Source organism: Heloderma suspectum, chromosome 6 (genome assembly GCF_057233095.1).
Source record: "Heloderma suspectum isolate Gila_16-S chromosome 6, 16-S_ref, whole genome shotgun sequence".
Classification (NCBI taxonomy): domain Eukaryota; kingdom Metazoa; phylum Chordata; class Lepidosauria; order Squamata; family Helodermatidae; genus Heloderma; species Heloderma suspectum.
This window is the reverse complement of record NC_139463.1, coordinates 115,271,224-115,291,875: the sequence shown is the minus strand read 5'-3', so window position 1 is coordinate 115,291,875 and position 20,652 is coordinate 115,271,224. Positions and strand designations below refer to the sequence as shown.

At 44.2% G+C, this 20,652-nt stretch overlaps 1 protein-coding gene across 1 annotated transcript; it reads right to left on the bottom strand.

Annotated features, from left to right (window-relative positions):
- Window positions 1-1,139: 1,139 nt before the first annotated feature.
- Window positions 1,140-19,400, bottom strand: LOC146342650 (vomeronasal type-2 receptor 26-like). Its single transcript, XM_084807964.1, has 7 exons — window positions 19,198-19,400; window positions 16,853-17,144; window positions 15,320-15,460; window positions 6,291-7,172; window positions 4,287-4,514; window positions 2,668-2,794; window positions 1,140-2,041 (listed from the first exon to the last, which is right to left on the bottom strand). Exons 1-7 carry the CDS (start codon window positions 19,398-19,400, stop codon window positions 1,140-1,142), a joined length of 2,775 nt encoding a protein of 924 aa, XP_084664090.1.
- Between the last annotated feature and the right edge of the window lie 1,252 nt (window positions 19,401-20,652).

Below are 20,652 nucleotides of genomic sequence, written 5' to 3'. Positions count from 1 at the left end.
TTTACCCTCAGCTACTGTGAGGATTGTGGCTAATGACAGAGGAGACTGGACATTTTGAGGGGTGGGTGTGGCAGATGATGTCAGCATCCCTGCTAATCAGAAGGTGCTGGTGCTGCATCTCTATCAACCCTGGCTCCATGACACCACTGGATTTACCTTGCTGTGGAGCCTTTTCCCTCCCTTCCCTTGCAGAGCCAGTGGAAGACATTTTGCTACCTGTGGCAAAGGAAGAAACAAAGCTTCCCTATTTCATGTAAATAAGCTGATCAGATTGGCAGTTGAACTTTATTTTGACACCAGAGTTGGGACAACATCCCCCTGAGGGCAGCAGGCTAGCTTTGGCCTCCCTTCGAGAACCAAATGCAGTAGTTTCAGTCTGCCCAAAGGTAGGGCTGGCCTTGCTCACTTGTTGCAATCATTTCAACAGGTTGAGATGGTAAATGATCCCAGAGTACCTCTCTGTATATTTCTCTGCACAGCTACTTCTGGCTTGGAAACCTTTCCTATGCCCTTCCACCCCCCTTTCTTCGATAGCTATCACAGTAGGATGTGTGTGATCCTGTGTGTTATTATCTTATTATTTTATTTTATAAAACTCTTTTTTGCATTATATCCAGAAGTCTCAGGTTTATTTTCTCTTCCTGGGAACATTATGGTGATGCTCCACCATCTGGACAAAGTTCCCAAAGTTTCCGATGTTGTATTCTTATTTATTGGTAAAATGTTCTTGTGTCTATGCCTGCTCCACCACATTGACAGCAAGCTGTCCTCTGGCAGAAACAGAAGATGGGGCCACAGAGGTGAGAGGATCCCTGGAATGACTCCAGTTTCCCCAAATATCCACTGTTCAAGAGTGGCTGATTCCTCAAATGTGGAGAACAGATTGAGATGTTCCTTAAGCACACATGTCACGAAGCAAGCATGTAACCACATTCAAACAGCTGTAGCATTTATTCAACATTGAAAACATAATGAATGGCCTCATGGATTGGTTAATTACTATGTATATAGTTAATTGCAAAAGTGAGGAAAATGATTGGATTTAGATAGATTTAGATAGGCTTCCTTAGTTACAATTCATTTACACCACTTTTATGTTCTTGTACACACTACACTGATGAAAGGATGAACTCCATTATTTACATCTTTCTTCGCATTAGCAAATCTCTGTTGTTCAACTCAGGTCTCACCACAATTATGTAACATTTGGGGGCAAATATGCAACCAAGTAACCCCACACTGGAGGCCAAGATGGAGAAGATCTCCACAGCCACCATGTACTTCCCTCCTGTGCTCAGGTAAGTTGGAACAAAAGACACCCACACACTGCAAAAGACTAACATGCTGAAGGTGATGAACTTGGCTTCATTAAAACTGTCAGGCAACTTCCTGGCCAGGAAGGCCACAGTGAAGCTGACAGTGGCCAAGAAGCCCATGTAGCCCAAGACACTATAGAACATAGTGACTGACCCTTCATTACACAATAGGACAATTTCTTCAGTCATTGAGGTCATGTCCACATCTGGGAAAGGAGGGGATGTTGCCAGCCATAGAGCACAGATCCCTGCTTGAATATTGAAGCAGGAAAGGAGAATGGTGTATGCTAATCTTTTCCCCACCCATTTCCTTATTTGGGATCCTGGTTTGGTAGCCATGAATGCCAGAACCACAGATACAGTTTTAGCCAAGATGGTTGACAGTGACACAGAAAAGACGATGCCAAAAGCAGTTTGTCGAAGAAGGCAGGTCACCTTATTGGGCTTTCCAATGAACAGGAAGGAACAGAGGAAACACAAGAGGAGGGAGATGAGGAGAATGTAGGTGAGGCTTCGGTTATTTGCTTTGACTATGGCGGTGTCCCGGTGCCTAATGAAGATGCCAAGCACCAGAGCTGTGATCAGAGACAATACAAGTACTGAAGAAACTGAAATGATGGCCAAAGTGTCTTCAAAAGCTAGGAAGTTTGGAATCTTAGGAATGCATTCGTCCCGGAATTTGTTTGGATAGTGACCTTCTGGACAACTGACACAAGCTTCCATGTCTGAAAATGAATAAACGTAGATCTATTTACTAAGAACCAAACAATTGCCATGACTGAGAATGGCCTCACCAGGAGTCTATCGAGTCATGTATCTTTCCCCATGGAAGGTTTTCAAAATCTCTTCCAAGATTCTTCAAAAAGAAACATCAGTGATCTGGTTATTTATTCCATGAACAACATTTGGCTTTCTAGTGGTCTTTATTCCCTTCCTTAAAATTACAGATACTGTGCAGTGAAATGAGGGAATAACTGCAGCAGTAGTCCAAAATCTTGTGGGCCAACAAAGATGTTTTGGATGAGACATGACAACCTCTTCCCAAGCAACCTCAGGAGTGATCATTTCTGTCCCACCCCAGCCTAGCAATTCCCTTTCCTTTCAAGCTCTTTTATCTTAAGTTAGCTAATGTATAAAGCTAGAATGTATTATCTCTGTTTCTGAAACCGTTTTCCTCAAGATGGCCAAGAGCAAATATCAATAGAACTGTATCTCTGAAGTTTATGTATAAAACATGAGAACAATACACAACACCATAGTTTTTAATTGTAATTGACAACAGAAGCTGCAGAAGAGTTTATTTCCTGAAATAAAATGTATCTTTTATGAAGCTTAACATAATATGTCCTACCCTTCTTGTTTGAGAACATTCCAGCTGGACATGGAACACAATCATAGCAGCAAAATTTCTCCCCCTCCTTCTTTTTCTTGCTGTAACCAGGATGGCAGTTTTCATTACACAGGGAAAGAGGTGGCATCTGTCCAGAAATATTGCAAGAGCTTAGTATTAAGAAAATGTTTGGGGAACACATCTCATATCAGTTGATCTACCAGTAAACAGAAAGGGCAAGGACATGGAATATGGGATCTAGATGCTGACTGATGGCACATTCAATGGGAGGAAGACTTGTTTTACTAAGCATCATATGAACTCTAAAAGATTAGAACTCGAATACCTGATGTTCAAAGCATGATCCAAAATCTAGACGAACTGCCAGTAAACAGCAAGGCCATGGAATATTGTATGTGTACGTGCACAACTGGCATGTTCATTGGGAGGAATACTTGTTGTACTAAATATTATATAAACTTTAGACGATTTGAACTCTGGAACCTGATCCATTAAGCATCATACAAACTCTAGAAAATCAGACTTTCCATAATTAGCTAGATCAATTGTATAACAAGCTTAGCATTCAAAGTAAGGCTTCTAACTGGAGATGTGTCTCAGATATTTTACAAGAAAGTAAAGATGGGGAACATTATTTGTCCTCTGTGTCATGCCCCGACTGGAGGAGTCCAGGAGCCTGAGTCCTTGGGGGAGATGGTTGCCGGGCCATCCCTGTCAGGAGAAAGGGACTCTGCCTCTGAGGCAGCGGCAGAGGCTGAGCCTGTCCCTGATGCCAGGGAGCGTCGTCGCCTCAAGCTACAGCCTAGTAGGGCTCCTGTGTGAAGGAGTGCTTGCCTCCAGAAAAGGTCTCCTCAGGAGAAAGGAACTCCTCAGGAGTAGGCTCTGGAAAGGAAGCTGTGATTGCTGCAGCTGAGCTCTGGGTGGGTTTCTGCTGGTTTTGGGCTCAAAAGCTTTCACTAGAAAACCAGCCAGTGTTGGAACAACTTGGTCCATCCAGCCTCTGCCATGTACCTTGCCTCCTGAATGGTGCCCTGTGATGGATGCTCTGTTTACTGACCTTCTGGACTGTGTAACGTACCTGACTGACTGTGTTTGGCCTCCTGCTGGTTACCTTGACTACTGCTGCTGCTGCTGCTGCCTGATCCTCATTGCCTGCCTGCCTGCCTGCCTGCCTGCGTTCTGACCTCTGCCTGGATTTTGACCATCCCTGCCTTAGCCGAAACCTCCTTGGACTGAAACCTGTGTGCTTGACCATTTGCTTGACAACTTGACTATTCTATTGCATGGCTCCCTGTATTTGCTTGCAAACCACCAAGTCTCAGTCTAGAGCAGGACACCATATAAGGCAGTGGTCCATGTTAGTATGAAATGTTCTCTCTGGATATCGCTTTTTCCTTATCTTGGCTTGGCTCGGCTCCACTGGAATGCCCACTATCCACAGATGCATTTCCTCTTTTTACGCCCCATTTCCCCTGTTCCACACGCCAACAGAGCATTCCAGTGTATTTCAAATATAATTATGCCTTGTGTGAAGAAATGCTTCCTTTGTTGTCTTTACATATATTGCCCTTCTCGTTTCATTGGATAATATTAATGTCTGAGCAATATTATTGTCCGACCTGCGTCAAGTTTCTTTGCCAGTTGATTTTGTCCTCCATAATGGTCAATACTTTGCCTGGGGGAGCGTGAGGATCCAGCCTTCCCACCTGGACCCTGACATAGGAGTTATTTGGGAAAGTGACCAAGTTTGTAACATCAAATCCACCTGCCAACTCTCCACATTCATTAAACATAATTTCATCTGTGGCAGTGTTGTTGAAGGAGATCCTCTGAATCAAGGAATGGAGCTAGGTGGAGAGAGAAAGAGAATCAGGGAGAGAATACAGTATTTGAAGTAGCTTTGGTTGATGAATGGAGATTATTTTCCTATACAAGAGAAACCAATTGGGAATGCAAGCCTTTTGCATTTCATTTCTTTTATTATATTTCTATACTGGCCCATAGCCGAAGCTCTCTGGGCGGTTCACAAAAATTTAAAACCATTAAAATACATTATATAAAATATAAAAACCATTCACATAATGACATAAATAACACACACAACAACATATATCGAAAACAATTGAAAACAACCAACCAGAGACAATCAAGAGACTCATTATACGCTGCCAAATGCCTGAGAGAAGAGGGCAGTTTTAACCTGGTGCCGAAAAGATGACAATGTTGGCGCCAGGAGGGCCCTGTCAGGGAGATTATTCTATAAATGGGGAGACCTCCCCTTGATAATAGACAGCATTGTGTTTTAGGGACCTGGGCCCAGTCTACATGGCGGATTTAGTGCGGAGAGAGAGTACATCAGGGTCATTTGTGACAGATGATGCTGTCGCCAATCTGCAGTAACTCTGCAGTTTCCCCCTGGAAAAGGCAGCTTTTTGGAAAGTCCTTTTAGTGCATCTTTTTCCCCTAAAATGTGGCTCCCACATGGTTCTGCTGTAGTATGCCCCATCCCCTGCATTAAATCCTGGGCATGCCGCTGTGCCCTGGCTGTACCCTGGTCAAGGGGTGGGGCCACACCTTTCCTCCCCCCATTTTTTCTTTTCCCCCATTACAGTGGGGTTCTTTGGACACAGGCTTTCTTTCCCACTTAACACTACTTTGTGGTGTTTCATCCTTTCACTATAATGCAGTAGTGCTGTTTTCCCCTTTACAATATGTAGCCTAGTGCAGTAGCTGCTTTCCCCATTCACAGTATGTAGCCTGTATTTCCCACATGGAATAGCGCAGTAGCGCTATTTCAGGCATTCTCGATAGTGAAGTAGCTGCTTTATCCATTCATGGATAAAGCAGTTTAAACTTCTTTATACTTCTGTGTTTCCCATTCAGAAGAGCATAGTAGGTTGTTTCAAGCATTCACCATAGCGCAGTAGCTGTTTTACCCATTTACAGTGTGCAGTCTGTTTTTCCCATTCACAATACCACAGTATCATTTAATCTTTCACAGTATCCCAATGGTGGATGAGAGGGGGGAGGTATGGAGCAAACTACAAGGGCTTAACTCAGTGCTTCCAGTAAACATCTCTGAGCAGGGGAGCATGGACAGGGGTGGGGAACAAGCCTCTCTCGTTCACTGAGCAGCACCTATGGGGTTGGTGACAATTCAGTTCTACTCTGCCCACCCAGCCCTGAAGTATGGGGTTTTCAAGTACTGTGTGACCCATGAAAGCAGATTTCTAGGTAATGTGTGCCCACTTTTCTTGCTTTGTGTGCCCCCGATGGACCAAAGCAATTTTATGAAAATCCAGATACAACCAGAAAGGGCTTCTCATTCCATTTCCATGTAGATGGAGCCCAGATATGGGGAAACTGAAACAAATCACAAAAAGTATGTTGTCATGAATTGGTGTTAAGTGTTCAGAAAATGTACAAACAAAAGCTTGGAAGAGAAATAAGGCTTTAAGATTATGGCTGTGTGGTGCCAAGGAACCAACACTTTGCAACGAAAGGAAGAAATTTGGAAAGATGAGCCAGACAAGAGTTGGGTGTTCATGTTCTGTAGGAACTGAGTGCTCAATAGCATAGTGAGTACTGCAGGTTACACCACTGCATGGTTTCAAGGTCATTACCTGCCAGGGTTCAACTTGCTGAGGTTCCAGTCTCCTCCCTTCCTTCTTTGCTCTGTGGTTGGATGGAGATATGTAAGTGGTGTGTAAGGCATGAGCTACAGCATAGACACCATTGTAGATATTGTAACTGTGGCCGGTCATGCTCATTTCAAAGAAAGGTGAAGGGAGGCTCTGCAGCATCTCCTGCCCAGTACACGGTTCATCAATATCCCTTGGTGCATCAGAATGTGTCAGAAGGCATCCAAATGCCTGCTCCCAGAAATTTGTGATAAAACCATCTGCTTTTGCCCCAGAAGGATTGATAATCTGAAGAAATTCTTGGAAGCCTGGAAGCTGTTTTGAGTGAATTGTGAAGGAAATTGCACCATGGAACATTTGCATATCAACATGCTTTTGAAGGATATGTAAGGTGAAGTCAATTTGGGCTGTTGTAATCCACACTTTTCCGGCAAAGTTCGTTGTGCTGTACTCATGGTCTGTTAGAGGAAAAGTCGTTGTTATCAATGTAACAGAAGCCAACCACAGAATGTTTGTACTTTCTCCATATATAACAACAGCAGTTGCTTTTTTCTCTGTGAAAATGGGAAGATGACTCAGTGTAGCACTGAGTAAGTCAGCTATATCAAAGAACTGCCAATTCGCATGGAGTCTTTCAATGAATTCTGAACAGATTCCACTTTGGGAAAGCATTGGCTCCAGTGTCTGCAAGAAATGTTCTCCGCCTTCATCATCCATAGTGATGAGCCCGACCCAATTCCACCTGAAATGCTGAAGCAGATTGACAATTCCCTGGTACTGAAGGGCTTCCTTGGGGACCATGCGGTAAAAGGAAGGAAAGCAGAATTCATCACTCACTGCTGTTTCAAATGAGCCATATGAAAACTAGGGAAAGAAAGAAGTGGGAATACGACTGAGGGCTTCATTGTCCATAATACGCTTATGCATTTAATTTTTTTCTTTCTTATTTACATAAATTCAAGCCCACCATTTCATCCAGAAAACTCCTGGAAGTAACTTACATTGAATCATAAAATATAATTAACACTACAATCCTATCCAGCTGGCACAGTGTGATTTTATTTTTCCTATTTTTCACATTGTCTTCCCTATAGGTCCTTATATCCACATATATTTCCCTTAAATAGTTAAGTTTATATGCTGAAATGTAACAAATGCCATGAGAAACTAAAGGGATGTATGTTAAGCTTGAGCCTGAATGCAACTTGAATTGTAAATATTCGAGTGTATTTTTGTTGTTGTTCAGTCGTTAAGTCGTTAAGTCATGTCCTACTCTTCGTGACCCCATGGACCATAGCACGCCAGGCCTTCCTGTCCTGCGCTCTCTCCCGGAGTGTGCTCAAGTCCATATTCATTGCATCGGTGATGCTATCTAGCCATCTCATCCTCTGCCGTCCCCTTCTCCTTTGGCCTTCAGTCTTTCCCAGCATCACGGTCTTTTCCAGGGAGTTTTCTCTTCGCATTAGGTGGCCAAAATATTTGAGCTTCAGTTTCAGTATCTGTCCTTCCAATGAGCACTCAGGGTTGATTTCCTTTAGGATTGACTGATTTGACCTCCTTGCAGTCCAGGGGACTCGTAAGAGTCTTCTCCAGCACCACAGTTTGAAGGCATCAATTCTTCGGCGCTCAGCCTTCCTTATAGTCCAGCTCTCACAGCCATATGTTGCTACTGGGAAAACCATAGCTTTGATTAGACAAATCTTTGTCAGCAAGGTGATGTCTCTGCTTCTTACTATGCTGTCTAGGTTTGCCATAGCTTTCCTCCCAAGGAGCAAGCGTCTTTTAATTTCATGGCTACAGTCACCGTCTGCGGTGATCTTGGAGTCCAAGAAAATAAAATCTGTCACTGCTTCCCCTTCTTCCCCTTCTATAAGCCGGGAGGTGATGGGGCCAGATGCCATGATCTTAGTTTTTTTAATGTTGAGTTTCAAACCAGCTTTTGCACTCTCCACTTTCACCCTGAACAAGAGGCTCTTTAGATCCTCTTCGCTTTCTGCCATTAGGGTGGTATCGTCTGCGCATCTGAGGTTGTTGATAATTCTCCTGGCAATCCTAATTCCGATCTGTGATTCATCCAACCCGGCGTTTCTCATGATGTACTCTGCATATAAATTAAATAAGCAGGGTGACAATATGCAGCCTTGTCATACTCCTTTCCCAATTTGGAACCAATTGGTTGTTCCATGTGCGGTTCTAACTGTTGCTTCTTGTCCCTCGTACAGGTTTCTCAGGAGCCAGGTAAGGTGGTCTGGTACTCCCATCTCTTTAAGAATTTGCCAGAGTTTGTTGTGATCCACACAATCAAAGTCTTTAGCGTAGTCAATGAAGCAGAAATAGAATTTTTCTGGAATTCTCTTGCTTTCTCCATGATGCAGCGAATGTTGGCGATTTGATCTCTAGTTCCTCTGCCTCTTCAAAACCCCGCTTGTACTTCCGGTAGTTCTCAGTTCACATGCTGCTGAAGCTAGAGATGTACGAAAGTTCAGCCATGGATCTCGGGGAGGCCGAATGCCAGTGCATTTGGCCCCCTGAAATCGGTGGCGGAATGGCCCGCCCCGCCACCCCCCCGGGACAGGACTTACCTTGGGCGGAACTTCCTGACGGCGGCAGCTATGGCGGCTACGGCTGCGGCTGCGGATGCGGCGGCGGTTCGGCAGTGGCTGCTGCGGCAGCCACTCTTCCGACCAGCTGCCGCCGCCACCATTTCCAGTTTAAAAAAAAAAAAAGCGATAGGCTATGTAAAGATTTACGTAGCCTATCGCGGCTAGATTTTAAAAAAACACCATAATAGGCTACGTACATGTTTATGTAGCCTATCACGGCTGACTTAAAAAAACCCAAAAAAACGCGCATACGCAAATGGCAGCGGCCATGGCCGCTGCCATTTGCATACGTGCATTTTTTTTTTTTAAAGTCAGCCGTGATAGGCTACGTAAACATTTACGTAGCCTATCACGGCTGACTGCAGGGACGCAAATGGCGGCGGCTACAGCTGCCGCCATTTGCGTCCCTGCTAGCCAGCGACCGGATGTCCGGCTGCTGGCGGAGCTGGCCGGTGGCTCCGCAGAAGCGCTGCGGGGCACAGCCGGCCGGCCAGGATTCCGGGGGGGGGGGAGAAACGGAGTGCCTCCCCCCCATCCAGGATTCCGGGGGGAGGGACGGAGCGCCTCCCCCCCCCCACCATCAGCATAATCCCCAAAAGGTAAGTGATTTTCGTACATCCGTAGCTGAAGCCTACCATTTTGAGCATCACCTTGCTGGCATATGAAATGAGCGCAATTGTGCGGTAGTTTGAACACTCTTTGGCATTGCCCTTCTTTGGAATTGGAGTGTAAACTAACCTTTTCCAGTCTTGTGGCCACTGTTGAGTGTTCCAATTTTGTTGGCATATTGAGTACAGCACTTTAACAGCATCATGTTGTAGGATTTTAAATCACTCAGCTGGAATACTGTCATCTCCGCTAGCTTTGTTGTTAGTCATGGTTCCTAAGGCCCACTCGACTTCACTCTCGAGGATGTCCGGCTCAAGTTCTGTGACCGCACTATGATGGCTATCAGGGACATTCAGATCTTTCCTATGTATCCTTTTAGCCAAAACGTTTACGTCTCAGTGGAAACATTCTAGCCCAGGTCAGGAAAGGCTGGGGGGAGGAGAGTGCGAATGGAGAGTGGATGGTTTGATTTCAGGAAGGCCTAATGGAGGAGTTCTGGTATGTGCTGATGATTGCCAAAGTATCAGTTCCAAATGATGAAGAGGGCCTTAATAACAAAGAACGGTCTGTGTACAACCTTGAGAGGTGTTGGGGAATCAGAAGAATGTGTCAGTCTGACAGTAAACAACCATCAACCTTGGAATTTGGGATCAACAAAGAACACAACAAACCCCTCTTTGATGCCATAAGCCCCAAAGAAGGAAAAAGGCCATAAAACCCCTGAACCTGCTAGTGTTCAGGAGGGGCATGGTTTCATCTGGATCACTGTATGTGCACATACCAACAGTACCCTCAATCCACGGGACACGTGTCAAGTGCTCTGGCCAAGTGCTTGGCAGCATGTGGTGAGTATGTATTGGGTAGAATTCAGGGAAGAGGATTTTACAGCCCAGGGCAGAGATAAAGCACAGTTATCTTTGCACTGTCATACCCACTGTTTTGGAGGTTTTCATACAGACAGCGGGCTCTGGCTTGAACCTGGATGAAACTGTGTGCCCGTTACACAGTCAGCAAGCTCTGGCGTGACTGAGCTTGGCTGCAGGGAAGCTGTGTAACAAACAGAGACTAACTGTATATTTAGTCATTTAAGGAACCATGTTTGGCTAACCAAGCTGTGAACAAGGAGCGTATAGATCTTTCAGGTACTTGTGACTAAGTTTGTTACTAAGAGGTGTACTGCCTCTTAAGCCTCAGAGAGTTTGCCACTCTCTGGGGTGGCCCAGCTGTCATTTGTTTCTTTATTTTCAATAAATCTCCTTTTACTTTCACCTACACTGGTTGTGTGTGTGTTCTATTTCCACATCAAAAGATCTCAAACCCCTCAGTCTGATTAACTGAGGGGTCCTCGGTATAAATTATAATTCGAACCTCACACAGTCTCATTCAGTGAAATGGGGCTTCTTCCCAGATAAGTAGGTATAAGACTGCAGCCTAAAAGTGCAGGACTATGTGTGTCTACTCACCGGTAAGGACAATTAAATTAAATTAAATGGAACCTATTCCCAAGTCAGTTTATACAGCAGGGGTTGGCAACATGGCACCTATGGGGGCACGTTTGTCCTCCAAGACTCCAGGCTGTGGCTGCCAGACACCCTCCATCACCCCCCCAATGGGGGGTATGTATCTTCCCCTCACCCCTGATGTGCACCTTCCATGTAGTTATGTGTGACTGGTGAATTTGGTTGATTTGGCTCATTTGGAAGTGTCCGTTCCAGGACATTCTGTGCTGTTCCAGATGTGTTCTGGGCATTAAGGGGTTAAAATAATATAATTTCACAAGGGTTTCTGCCCTAAAATATTGCTCTCAGGTATCTCTAACACATGCCATAGTATTTGGCATGGGGTATTTAAATAAAGGGGCTGTTCCGCCGCGTTCCATTCCCTTCCAGCTTTTACACCATCTCCTACAGAAGGGGGTTAGAAAACTTGAGAAGCTGGAGAAGGGGGCGGGGTAGACCATGGAAAATTCAGAAAAGGGGGCAAGAAAATGTGGCTATGGGCCCGCCAAACCTGTCAAATGTGCCAGTGGGCCTGAAAGCTTGCCTACCCCTCAAGTACAGTATTGCAACCTGAATGTCCCAAATTATTAAAATTATTCAGTTAATACAGGGTGTTTAATCTTCTCATCATCTTCGTATTTCCTCTCTTTTAAATAAAAGTAATTTCATTTAATCCCTTGAAACCAGAAATAGTAATTTGGGGAGTAAGACAAGAGATGCAGTCAGTTCTGAAGGGGTGAACTCTGTACTACATTATAATTCTTCATAAAAACAAACGTCTCTAAGTTTTATATCAGAGTTAGGTAACCTGGTTCCCTCCAGAAAATTTGGCCTACAACTCCCATCAGCTCCAGATAGAATGTCCAGATGGTCAGGGATTAAGAAAGCTGTAGTCCAAAACATGCAGAGGGCACTGGGTTGCTTGCCCCTGTTTCACATGAACTCTTTGGGTGAAATCCTGTACATACGTACCTGAGAGTATGTCCCATTGTACACTCATTGAACCTCTGAGTAGATTTGTACAGCATTGCAGTCTTAGTTCGATCGTACACATATTCGTCAGAAGGAACAGTCATTTCAATTGCATTTGCTTCCAAGTAAGCATGTTTAGGATTGCATCCTTCATTAAAAGCCTGATTTCAGCATTCATATTTTAATGTACAAGTTGGTTACCCGCCAACACAGTTCGTGGAGAAAAATCAAATCTAACAAAAGGTTTAAGTAAAACTAACTGCATTTACGGAAACATCCCAAGTGTTACATCTTTTATCTTTACAAAACTTCCTTAAATACAGTGTTCTTGGTATAAACTCCGGGGTGGCCACTATAACATCCTTGTAGAGTTGTCCATGGCAGAAGACATGTGTAGATAGTTAGATGCCAACTTGGTTTGCTTGGCTGCAACATGCGCCATGCCAGGACCCCATCCTGGTCCTTTGCTGCACTGACACCTCAATGTGTCAGTGCAGCAAAGGGTAAACCAAAGGGTCACCATGACTCTCCACACAGAAGATCTTGCAACACTATCCACCTCTAGGGCATACAATCAGACAATGATCAGCCAGAGGAAAGCCATCCGAGGTAACCAATACAGCAGCAATTTCAGTGACATGATGAACGTTATAGTGCCCAGAGCGAGCCATAGTGGTCATCATTCTGTGGTCATGATGGAAGCAAATGAGACGTCCATTGGTGCACATCCAGCCAACGTTCTCGTGCTCAAGGGTTTCACTGACATGCCAGTACTCCTTAGTCTATGACTTAACAATAAGTAGGAGTTTAGTGAGTGACTCCAGCAAGGTGCAGTCCGGTGTGCTGTCCTCTGCTCGTTCGAGGCGAGCCGTGGTGGGCTCATCAGTGTCAAGAATGTACAGCTGGCTGTAGCTTGGAGTCTCATCCGACTGCAAAGTGCCCATCAGATGGTAAACTGAGCCTTGCACCTTGAGCTCAAATGGACTGGGACCTTGCAGCTGTGCCGTCTTGAGTGATGTGTTGTTGTTGTTGTTGTTGAGTCATTCAGTCGTGTCCGACTCTTTGTGACCCCATGGACCATAGCACACCAGGCCTTCCTGTCCTGTGCTCTCCCCCAGAGTGTGCTCAAATCCATATTCATTGCATCGGTGATGCTATCTAGCCATCTCATCCTCTGCCGTCCCCTTCTCCTTTGGCCTTCAATCTTTCCCAGCATCAGGGTCTTTTCCAGGGAGTTTTCTCTTCGCATTAGGTGGCCAAAATATTGGAGCTTCAGCTTCAGTATCTGTCCTTCCAATGAGCACTCAGGGTTGATTTCCTTTAGGATTGACTGATTTGACCTCCTTGCAGTCCAGGGGACTCGTAAGAGTCTTCTCCAGCACCACAGTTCGAAAGCATCAATTCTTCGGTGCTCAGCCTTCCTTATAGTCCAGCTCTCACAGCCATACGTTGCTACTGGGAAAACCATAGCTTTGATTATACAAACCTTTGTCGGCAAGGTGATGTCTCTGCTTCTTACTATGCTGTCTAGGTTTGCCATAGCTTTCCTCCCAAGGAGCAAGCGTCTTTTAATTTCATGGCTACAGTCACCGTCTGCGGTGGTTTTGGAGCCCAAGAAAATAAAATCTGTCACTGCTTCCATTTCTTCCCCTTCTATATGCCAGGAGGTGATGCCATGATCTTCGTTTTTTTTATGTTGAGTTTCAAACCAGCTTTTGCACTCTCCTCTTTCACCCTCAACAAGAGGATCTTGAGATCCTCTTTGCTTTCTGCCCTTAGGGTGGTATCGTCTGCGTATCTGTGGTTGTTGATAATTCTCCCGGCAAACTTAATTCCGATCTGTGATTCCTCCAACCCGGCGTTTCTCATGATGTACTCTGTATATAAATTAAATAAGCAGGGCGACAATATATAGCCTTGTCATACTCCTTTCTCAATTTGGAACCAATCGGTAGTTCCATGTCCAGTTCTTACTGTTGCTTCTTGACCCTCGTACAGGTTTCTCAGGAGACAGGTAAGGTGGTCTGGTACTCCCATCTCTTTCAGAATCTGCCACAGTTTGTTGTGATCCACACAATCAAAGGCTTGAGCGTAGTCAATGAAGCAGAAATAGACGTTTTTCTGAAATTCTCTTGCTTTCTCCATGATCCAGCGAATGTTGGCGATTTGATCTCTAGTTTCTCTGCCTCTTCGAAACCCCGCTTGTACTTCCGGTAGTTCTCAGTTCACATGCTGCTGAAGCCTAGCTTGTAGGATTTTGAGCATCACCTTGCTGGCATGTGAAATGAGTGCAATTGTATGGTAGTCTGAACTCTCTTTGGCATTGCCCTTCTTTGGAAGTGGAATGTAAACTGACCTTTTCCAGTCTTGTGGCCATTGTTGAGTGTTCCAAATGTGTTGGCATACTGAGTGCAGCACTTTAACAGCATCATCTTTTAGGATCTTAAATAGCTCAGCTGGAATACTGTCATCTCCACTAGTTTTGTTGTTAGTCATGCTTCCTAAGGCCCACTTGACTTCACTCTCAAGGATGTCCGGCTCAAGTTCAGTGAGCGCACTATCATGGCTATCAGGGACATTCAGATCTTTCCTGTATAGTTCTTCTGTGTATTCTTTCCACCTCTTCTTAATCTCATCTGCTTCTGTGAGGTCCCTGCCTTCTTTGTCCTTTATTATGCCCGTCTTTGCACAAAACATTCCCTTGAGATCTCTGATTTTCTTGAAGAGATCTCTAGTCCTTCCCATTCTATTGTTTTCCTCGATTTCTTTGCACTGTTCATTTAAGAAGGCCTTCTTGTCTCTCCTTGCTATTCTCTGGAACTCTGCATTCAGTTGGGTATATCTTCCCCTTTCTCCCTTGCTTTTCGCTTCCCTTCTTTCCTCAGCTACTTGTAAAGCCTCATCAGATAGCCACTTTGCTTTCTTGCATTTCTTTTTCTTCCGGATGGATTTCGTTGCTGCCTCCTGAACAATGTTACGGACCTCCGTCCATAGTTCCTCAGGCACTCTGTCTATCAGGGCTAATCCCTGAAATCTATTCCTCACCTCCACTGTATATTCATAAGGGATATGATTTAGGTCATACCTGAATGGTTTAGTGGTTTTCCCTATGTTCTTCAATTTAAGCTTTGCTTCATTGAGTGATCTGTAGAAGAAAGCAAAGCCTGGGGCACTGTGCAAATGCCCTTCAGGAATTGCTTGACCAGAGTGGAGCCATCAGTGACAATGGTGCGGATGAAGTGAACAGCGGTAGTGAGAACTGTTCACCATGGTGGCAAAGATTTGACCATTTGCCATTGAAAAGCAAGGCATTGCAGTGTTCACAAACCTTGACACAGTTGCTAATATCAAACCTGTCAATATTGGTTGCAGGACACATGGTCTGCCTCCTGCTCCTGGGCTGGTTTGACATCATGACCGACGCAAGGCCAGTCAGAGCTTTGCTGTCGTTAACAGGGTGATGTGTCACCTACATATGCAGGTGTGGCAGGATCCAGGCGGGGGCTGCTATGCCTCTTCTCTTGAGGATGGCCTGCAAGTTACTGTTACAGGCAAGTATTTGACGTCCAGGCAAGTTAGTAATGCGTGGAATATATACATGTTATTTAGTTAAATTTAGCAGCTAGAGATTTCCTTTCTGAGCAATAACTAAACTTTGACTGGGTTACTCTTAACTGTAGGTGTCTCCTGATCTCTTCATGATTTGTTTACAGGCCATATGTTACTGGCATATAATTGCACTTTGGCCTGCACCTGTGTTTAAAAAGGTGTACAGATACTGTTTGTGTGTTCATATTTCATTTTCCTCCAATTTGCAATTTATTATATTTGTTTCATTATACTTGACATTTTTATATTAAAATTAAATTTTATAGTACATTGTTATAAGAAAATAGCCTAATTCTTGTAAAGAATAGCTTTATGGACATAAAGAAACTCCCAGCTTGGAATTATAGTGAAAACCATTGTTATTTGTGGAATCTGCATCTCAAGAGCTTTCCAATGAGCTGTGTTCCATGAGAATCAATCAATGGGAAGGCAGTCAAAAAGGGATGACCACCTTACTCCTGACTTTGAATTTTACACACACACACACACACACGTACATTTTAGCATATAGATGCTTCTAAACAGGAAAGTATCAACAGGGGGCATTAATGGAAAGCCGTATAGATCGGTGTTAAGTGTTTATATAAGACAGATCAATAAGGCTGAACAGCCTCTCTGTTTCTCATATAAACCTTTGAAAGCTATTCCTTCGCATATTCATAACCATTACCTTTGGACTTATTCTTCCCTCTCAGCATATTAAACACACAGGGTTGAATCTAGACTTGGTCATGCTTAGAACAGAATAACTGAAATCAATGGGACAAGTTAGCCACAGCTAACTTTAGTTTTATTGATTTCAATGAGTCTCTTCTAAACATGACTCTCAGTCCGATCCACAGTTTCTGGAACCACTGGCATACGTGTCTACCTTCTGATACCCATGTTATAGTATAGTCCAGGCCCACATATTTCCCTATCTTTTCTTTTCTAATCATACCTCCCGCTCTTTCTGAACCATCAACTCCATATCAGAAAGAGAAGACAAAAGTGAAAAATCCATGGGATTGTGAAAGTGCACATGCCCCACATTCTGAGGTCATAGATTGATTCTAGGGCATTCATTCCTCTAGAGGAAGGTTTCCACTTGCAGAAGGACAGTCCACCCAATTCTGGAGGATCCCCTATGTTTCCACATAATAGCTCACCCCATTCAACAGGGACTCCCGACTCTCTGTGTAGCATTCTCAGGAGGCTAGATGGGTTGCTGTTGGACAAAGGGGGTGAGAAAGTCCACTTCTTGAGATCCTACCTGTGGAATCTTGAGAAGACCAAAGACATGTGCCATGCATGCCGAAGTATCAGCACTCAGTCCACCAATGACTCCTATGAGATTTTTGTAGACTCCACATTTGTAGTTGAGGTCAATTTTATGTGATTTGAAGAGCAGATCTAGGCTGGTACGGTAGGTCATCCTTGAATCGGAGAAGCTGTCATAGATCTGGAACCCCAAAGTGATGTTGGGCAAGACCTTGGGATTCTTATTGACCTCGTTAATGGCAAACACCAAGGCCAGGATGTGCTGATAGAACTTCGTAATCACGCTGCAAATAAAGTGACTTGCTGTAGTTTCACATGAGAATTCTGCAGTTCATTTAGTCACTGACTGTACAGAGAGGGTACAATCGAGTTAAGAGAATCATGATGAGGTCCCATTGGAAACATGGGAAATGTTGTCATGGCTTACGGTCCCTGGATTGTGCTTATAGCAGGGGCATTGCTAGGCATCTAAGAGATTCAGGACCCAGGCCCGTAGGATGCCACTTTGCAAAAGATTTCAGGCTGCTCTGGAAGCTGGAATTAGTGCAGAATGTATCAGCTTGGCTGATGTCGAAACTGCCCCCTTTCAGCATGCAACTCCTTTGCTGAGGGAACTGTGTTAGTGGCCTACTCGCTATTGGGACAGCCTTAAGGTGTTGGTACTAGTGTACATAGTCCTAAACAACTTGGGACCAGGATACCTGAAAAAGCGCTTTCTCCGTTATCAGTCTCCTCTGTTACTGAGGTCATCAGAAGGCATGCTCCTGGTGGATTTGCATGGAGCTATGGCCTGCTTGTAGTCGACCCAGAGAAGAGCCTTCAGTGTTGTGGCCCCCGTTCTATGGAACTCCCTGCCTCTGGAGGTCAGGCAGGCACCAAAACTACGTTGTTTCTGGCACCTCCTGGAAACATCTTTATTTCAAGAAGCCTTCCTTGACTGACCAGCCACAGTTTTTATCAGAATTCTTTTTTTAAAAATAATTTTTAACATGAAGTTTTATTCTTTTATCTGATTTTTGTATCTTCTATTATTCACCACTCCAGAATCTGTCTAGATGTGGAGTCGTATATAAATGTTGCAGATTAACTAACTAACTAATTAACTAACTAAGTAACTAACCAACTGCTAATTTATATCTGCATGTGGAAATTTAGAAATGATTGCTTGGATTTATTCAAATTTCACAGAAAGCAAAGTCAGCCAATTAATTTATCATCCAAATCACCTCAGGTACAATTAATTCTTCCAGAAGTTTGCACCTTGCACAAATTGGTAGTTTCTCTTCAATAAAAATTAATTTGCAATGGTGTGAAAAAATGCAGAAAAGGGAGTGCCTGGTAAGTTTTCTCATGAGCCCTCCCTCCCTCCCTCCCTCCCTCCCTCCCTCCCACTCTTTCTCTTTCTCTTTCTCTTTCTCTTTCTCTTTCTCTCTCACACACCTAAAATGGCAACGTTTGCATCAAAATGGAGTTTTACCAACTGATTTCCAATTCCCACCCAGATACTGCTCCAAAATATAATCAGTCCCCTTTTAATTAATTATCCCAGTTATCAGTCATCCATACCTCCATAAACAAAATTCAAAATAAAATAATGTGGTACACAATTCTGTTTGTGCAGTGATTCAAAATGCTGCTTGGTTGGTTGGTTGGAGGGGTGAGAGCTGGAGAGTGTGACAGAGGAGCAAGGAAGAAGATTAGAAAGAGGAAAGAGGAAGGGAAGCTTTGCTGGAAGGAAGAGGAAGGTTGCGGATGGGGATTAGAAGGGGGAAGGACAGGATGGGTAAGACAGAGGGAGCCTAGAAACAGGAAGAAGGTGGCAGAGGCATGAAGGGGTTGGAAAGAGGGGGTTCTCTCGCTTCCTTTATCTGTTTTGCATTTTCTAGGGAAGTCTCTCCAAGTTGTGGGGACTTCAGACTTTTCCTCCAAACTCACATACACACACACGGACAACCAGGATCTAACTCATACTTGAGGTGTCTGAAGAAGGGCTTCCTGCCCAGATTGTTTAAACTCCTAGGAGGGCAAAAACCACTTCTCTCTCTCTCCTTCTCACCCTAAGTAATTAAGCTTAGAAGAAAAGCCTTCATTGGTACTAATGGGTCTTTTTCGAAGCTTAATTGCCATATGGAGGAGATGTTTTGAGAAGTCACAGAACATCAGTCATAGGCTGAATGGACAAATATTTCATCCTGCTATAAAACAGGTTCCTATCTTCCATTCTTTCATCGTCGTCACCCCCACCCCCATTTTTTCAAAAGGATGACAGCGATTTGCAAGAACAAAAATGAAATATACATAAACTAAAATCAAACCTCAGTCTGTAGGATTCCTTACAATGGGAAAGTAATCGTTTCCTGAGAAGGGTGCTTGTCGAACGAAATAGTGGGGAACATGTAATGGATATGAGATGCAATCCCCCCAATGAGGAGTTCACCCGCCTGGTACCATTCATGTGGAATACGAAGGGGATCATTTCCGGTGCACCTCAGTGTTTGCACTTTGATTGCCAGGTGTGGGAACATCACCAGCACCACCATCATCACAGTCACCATCATGTGACTGGCAACATCCATCTTGTGTTTGTCTCTCCCATGTCTCTCTACAGAATCATCTTGACCACCAGCTTCATTCAAAGAAGCTGGGTTTAGATGGCTGCTAGCTTTGCCAAGACACTTCTTAAGGGAAGATACGAACTGTAATGATCCTAAAGCGTTGCAATGTCCATTGAAAGTCACTGATTTGAAGCGTGACCTATATGAGGAAGGGGGAGGTGTTCAAAGTGAGAGCTCCCTGGCTGACTCTAGTCCCTAATCTGTGCTGTGAATTATATGGTGGAGTTTTTTTTAATTCCCATTTCAGACTTGAATAAGAATTTCTTTTTCTACAGCCTTCCTAAAACCTCTGGAGGGTTGACGTGGTGAATTAATTACAGTGGCTCTGATAATTACAGGGGAGATAATAACCTTGGATTCCGTATGCTAACTCCGGCATGAGTACTGGTGAAGCAAACAACTCTGTCAAGTGTTACAGAATTTTTCTGCTCCTCTGCAGTGGAACAACTGTGTTGCAACTTCAGAATGATCCACAGTGACCCCTAGGATGGAATCAAACAGGAAGTGAGCACGGAACCTTGATCATGGAAACTTTCAGTGCACTAAGCTAATCATACCCACACCTGATTGCAATCCAGGCAACATTGTTCCACTATGCCAAGAAACATGTGAACTCTTGTGACCCTTGTTACCAATTCGTCCATGAAGTGTCTGCAACTACCCTTTACAAAATGTAGCCATCAATCGTTACCTTTTTTTGAAGCCAAGCAAAACCCTTTTCTGTAGACACCCTTGGCTTTTCCTTCTAAGAAGCAGACTCCTCCGTCAATCATTGCAGATTCAAGAGTAGTCACAGGAAAGGCCTTTCTGCTTGACATGACTCACCCTTGGAACTCCTGGCTGGACACCTGTCTTTGCATCTCACCTCCACATTTCTGTAGTGGAGCCACTACTGAGGCTCAGGAATGCCTGGACCCGAGTCATGATTATGTAGAATGAAAGTTCTGCCTTAGCCTGAGAATGCTGGATTCACCCTACTTCAAATAAGTTGAACCTTATTTTGACACGAGAGTTGGGACAGTATCCCCCTGAGGGCAGCAGGCTAGCTTTGGCCTCCCTTCTAGAACCTAATGCAGTAGTTTCAGTCAGCCCAGAGGTAGGGCTGGCCTTGCTCACTTGTTGCAATCAATTCAACAGGTTGAGATGGTAAATGATCCCAGAGTACTTCTCTGTATAT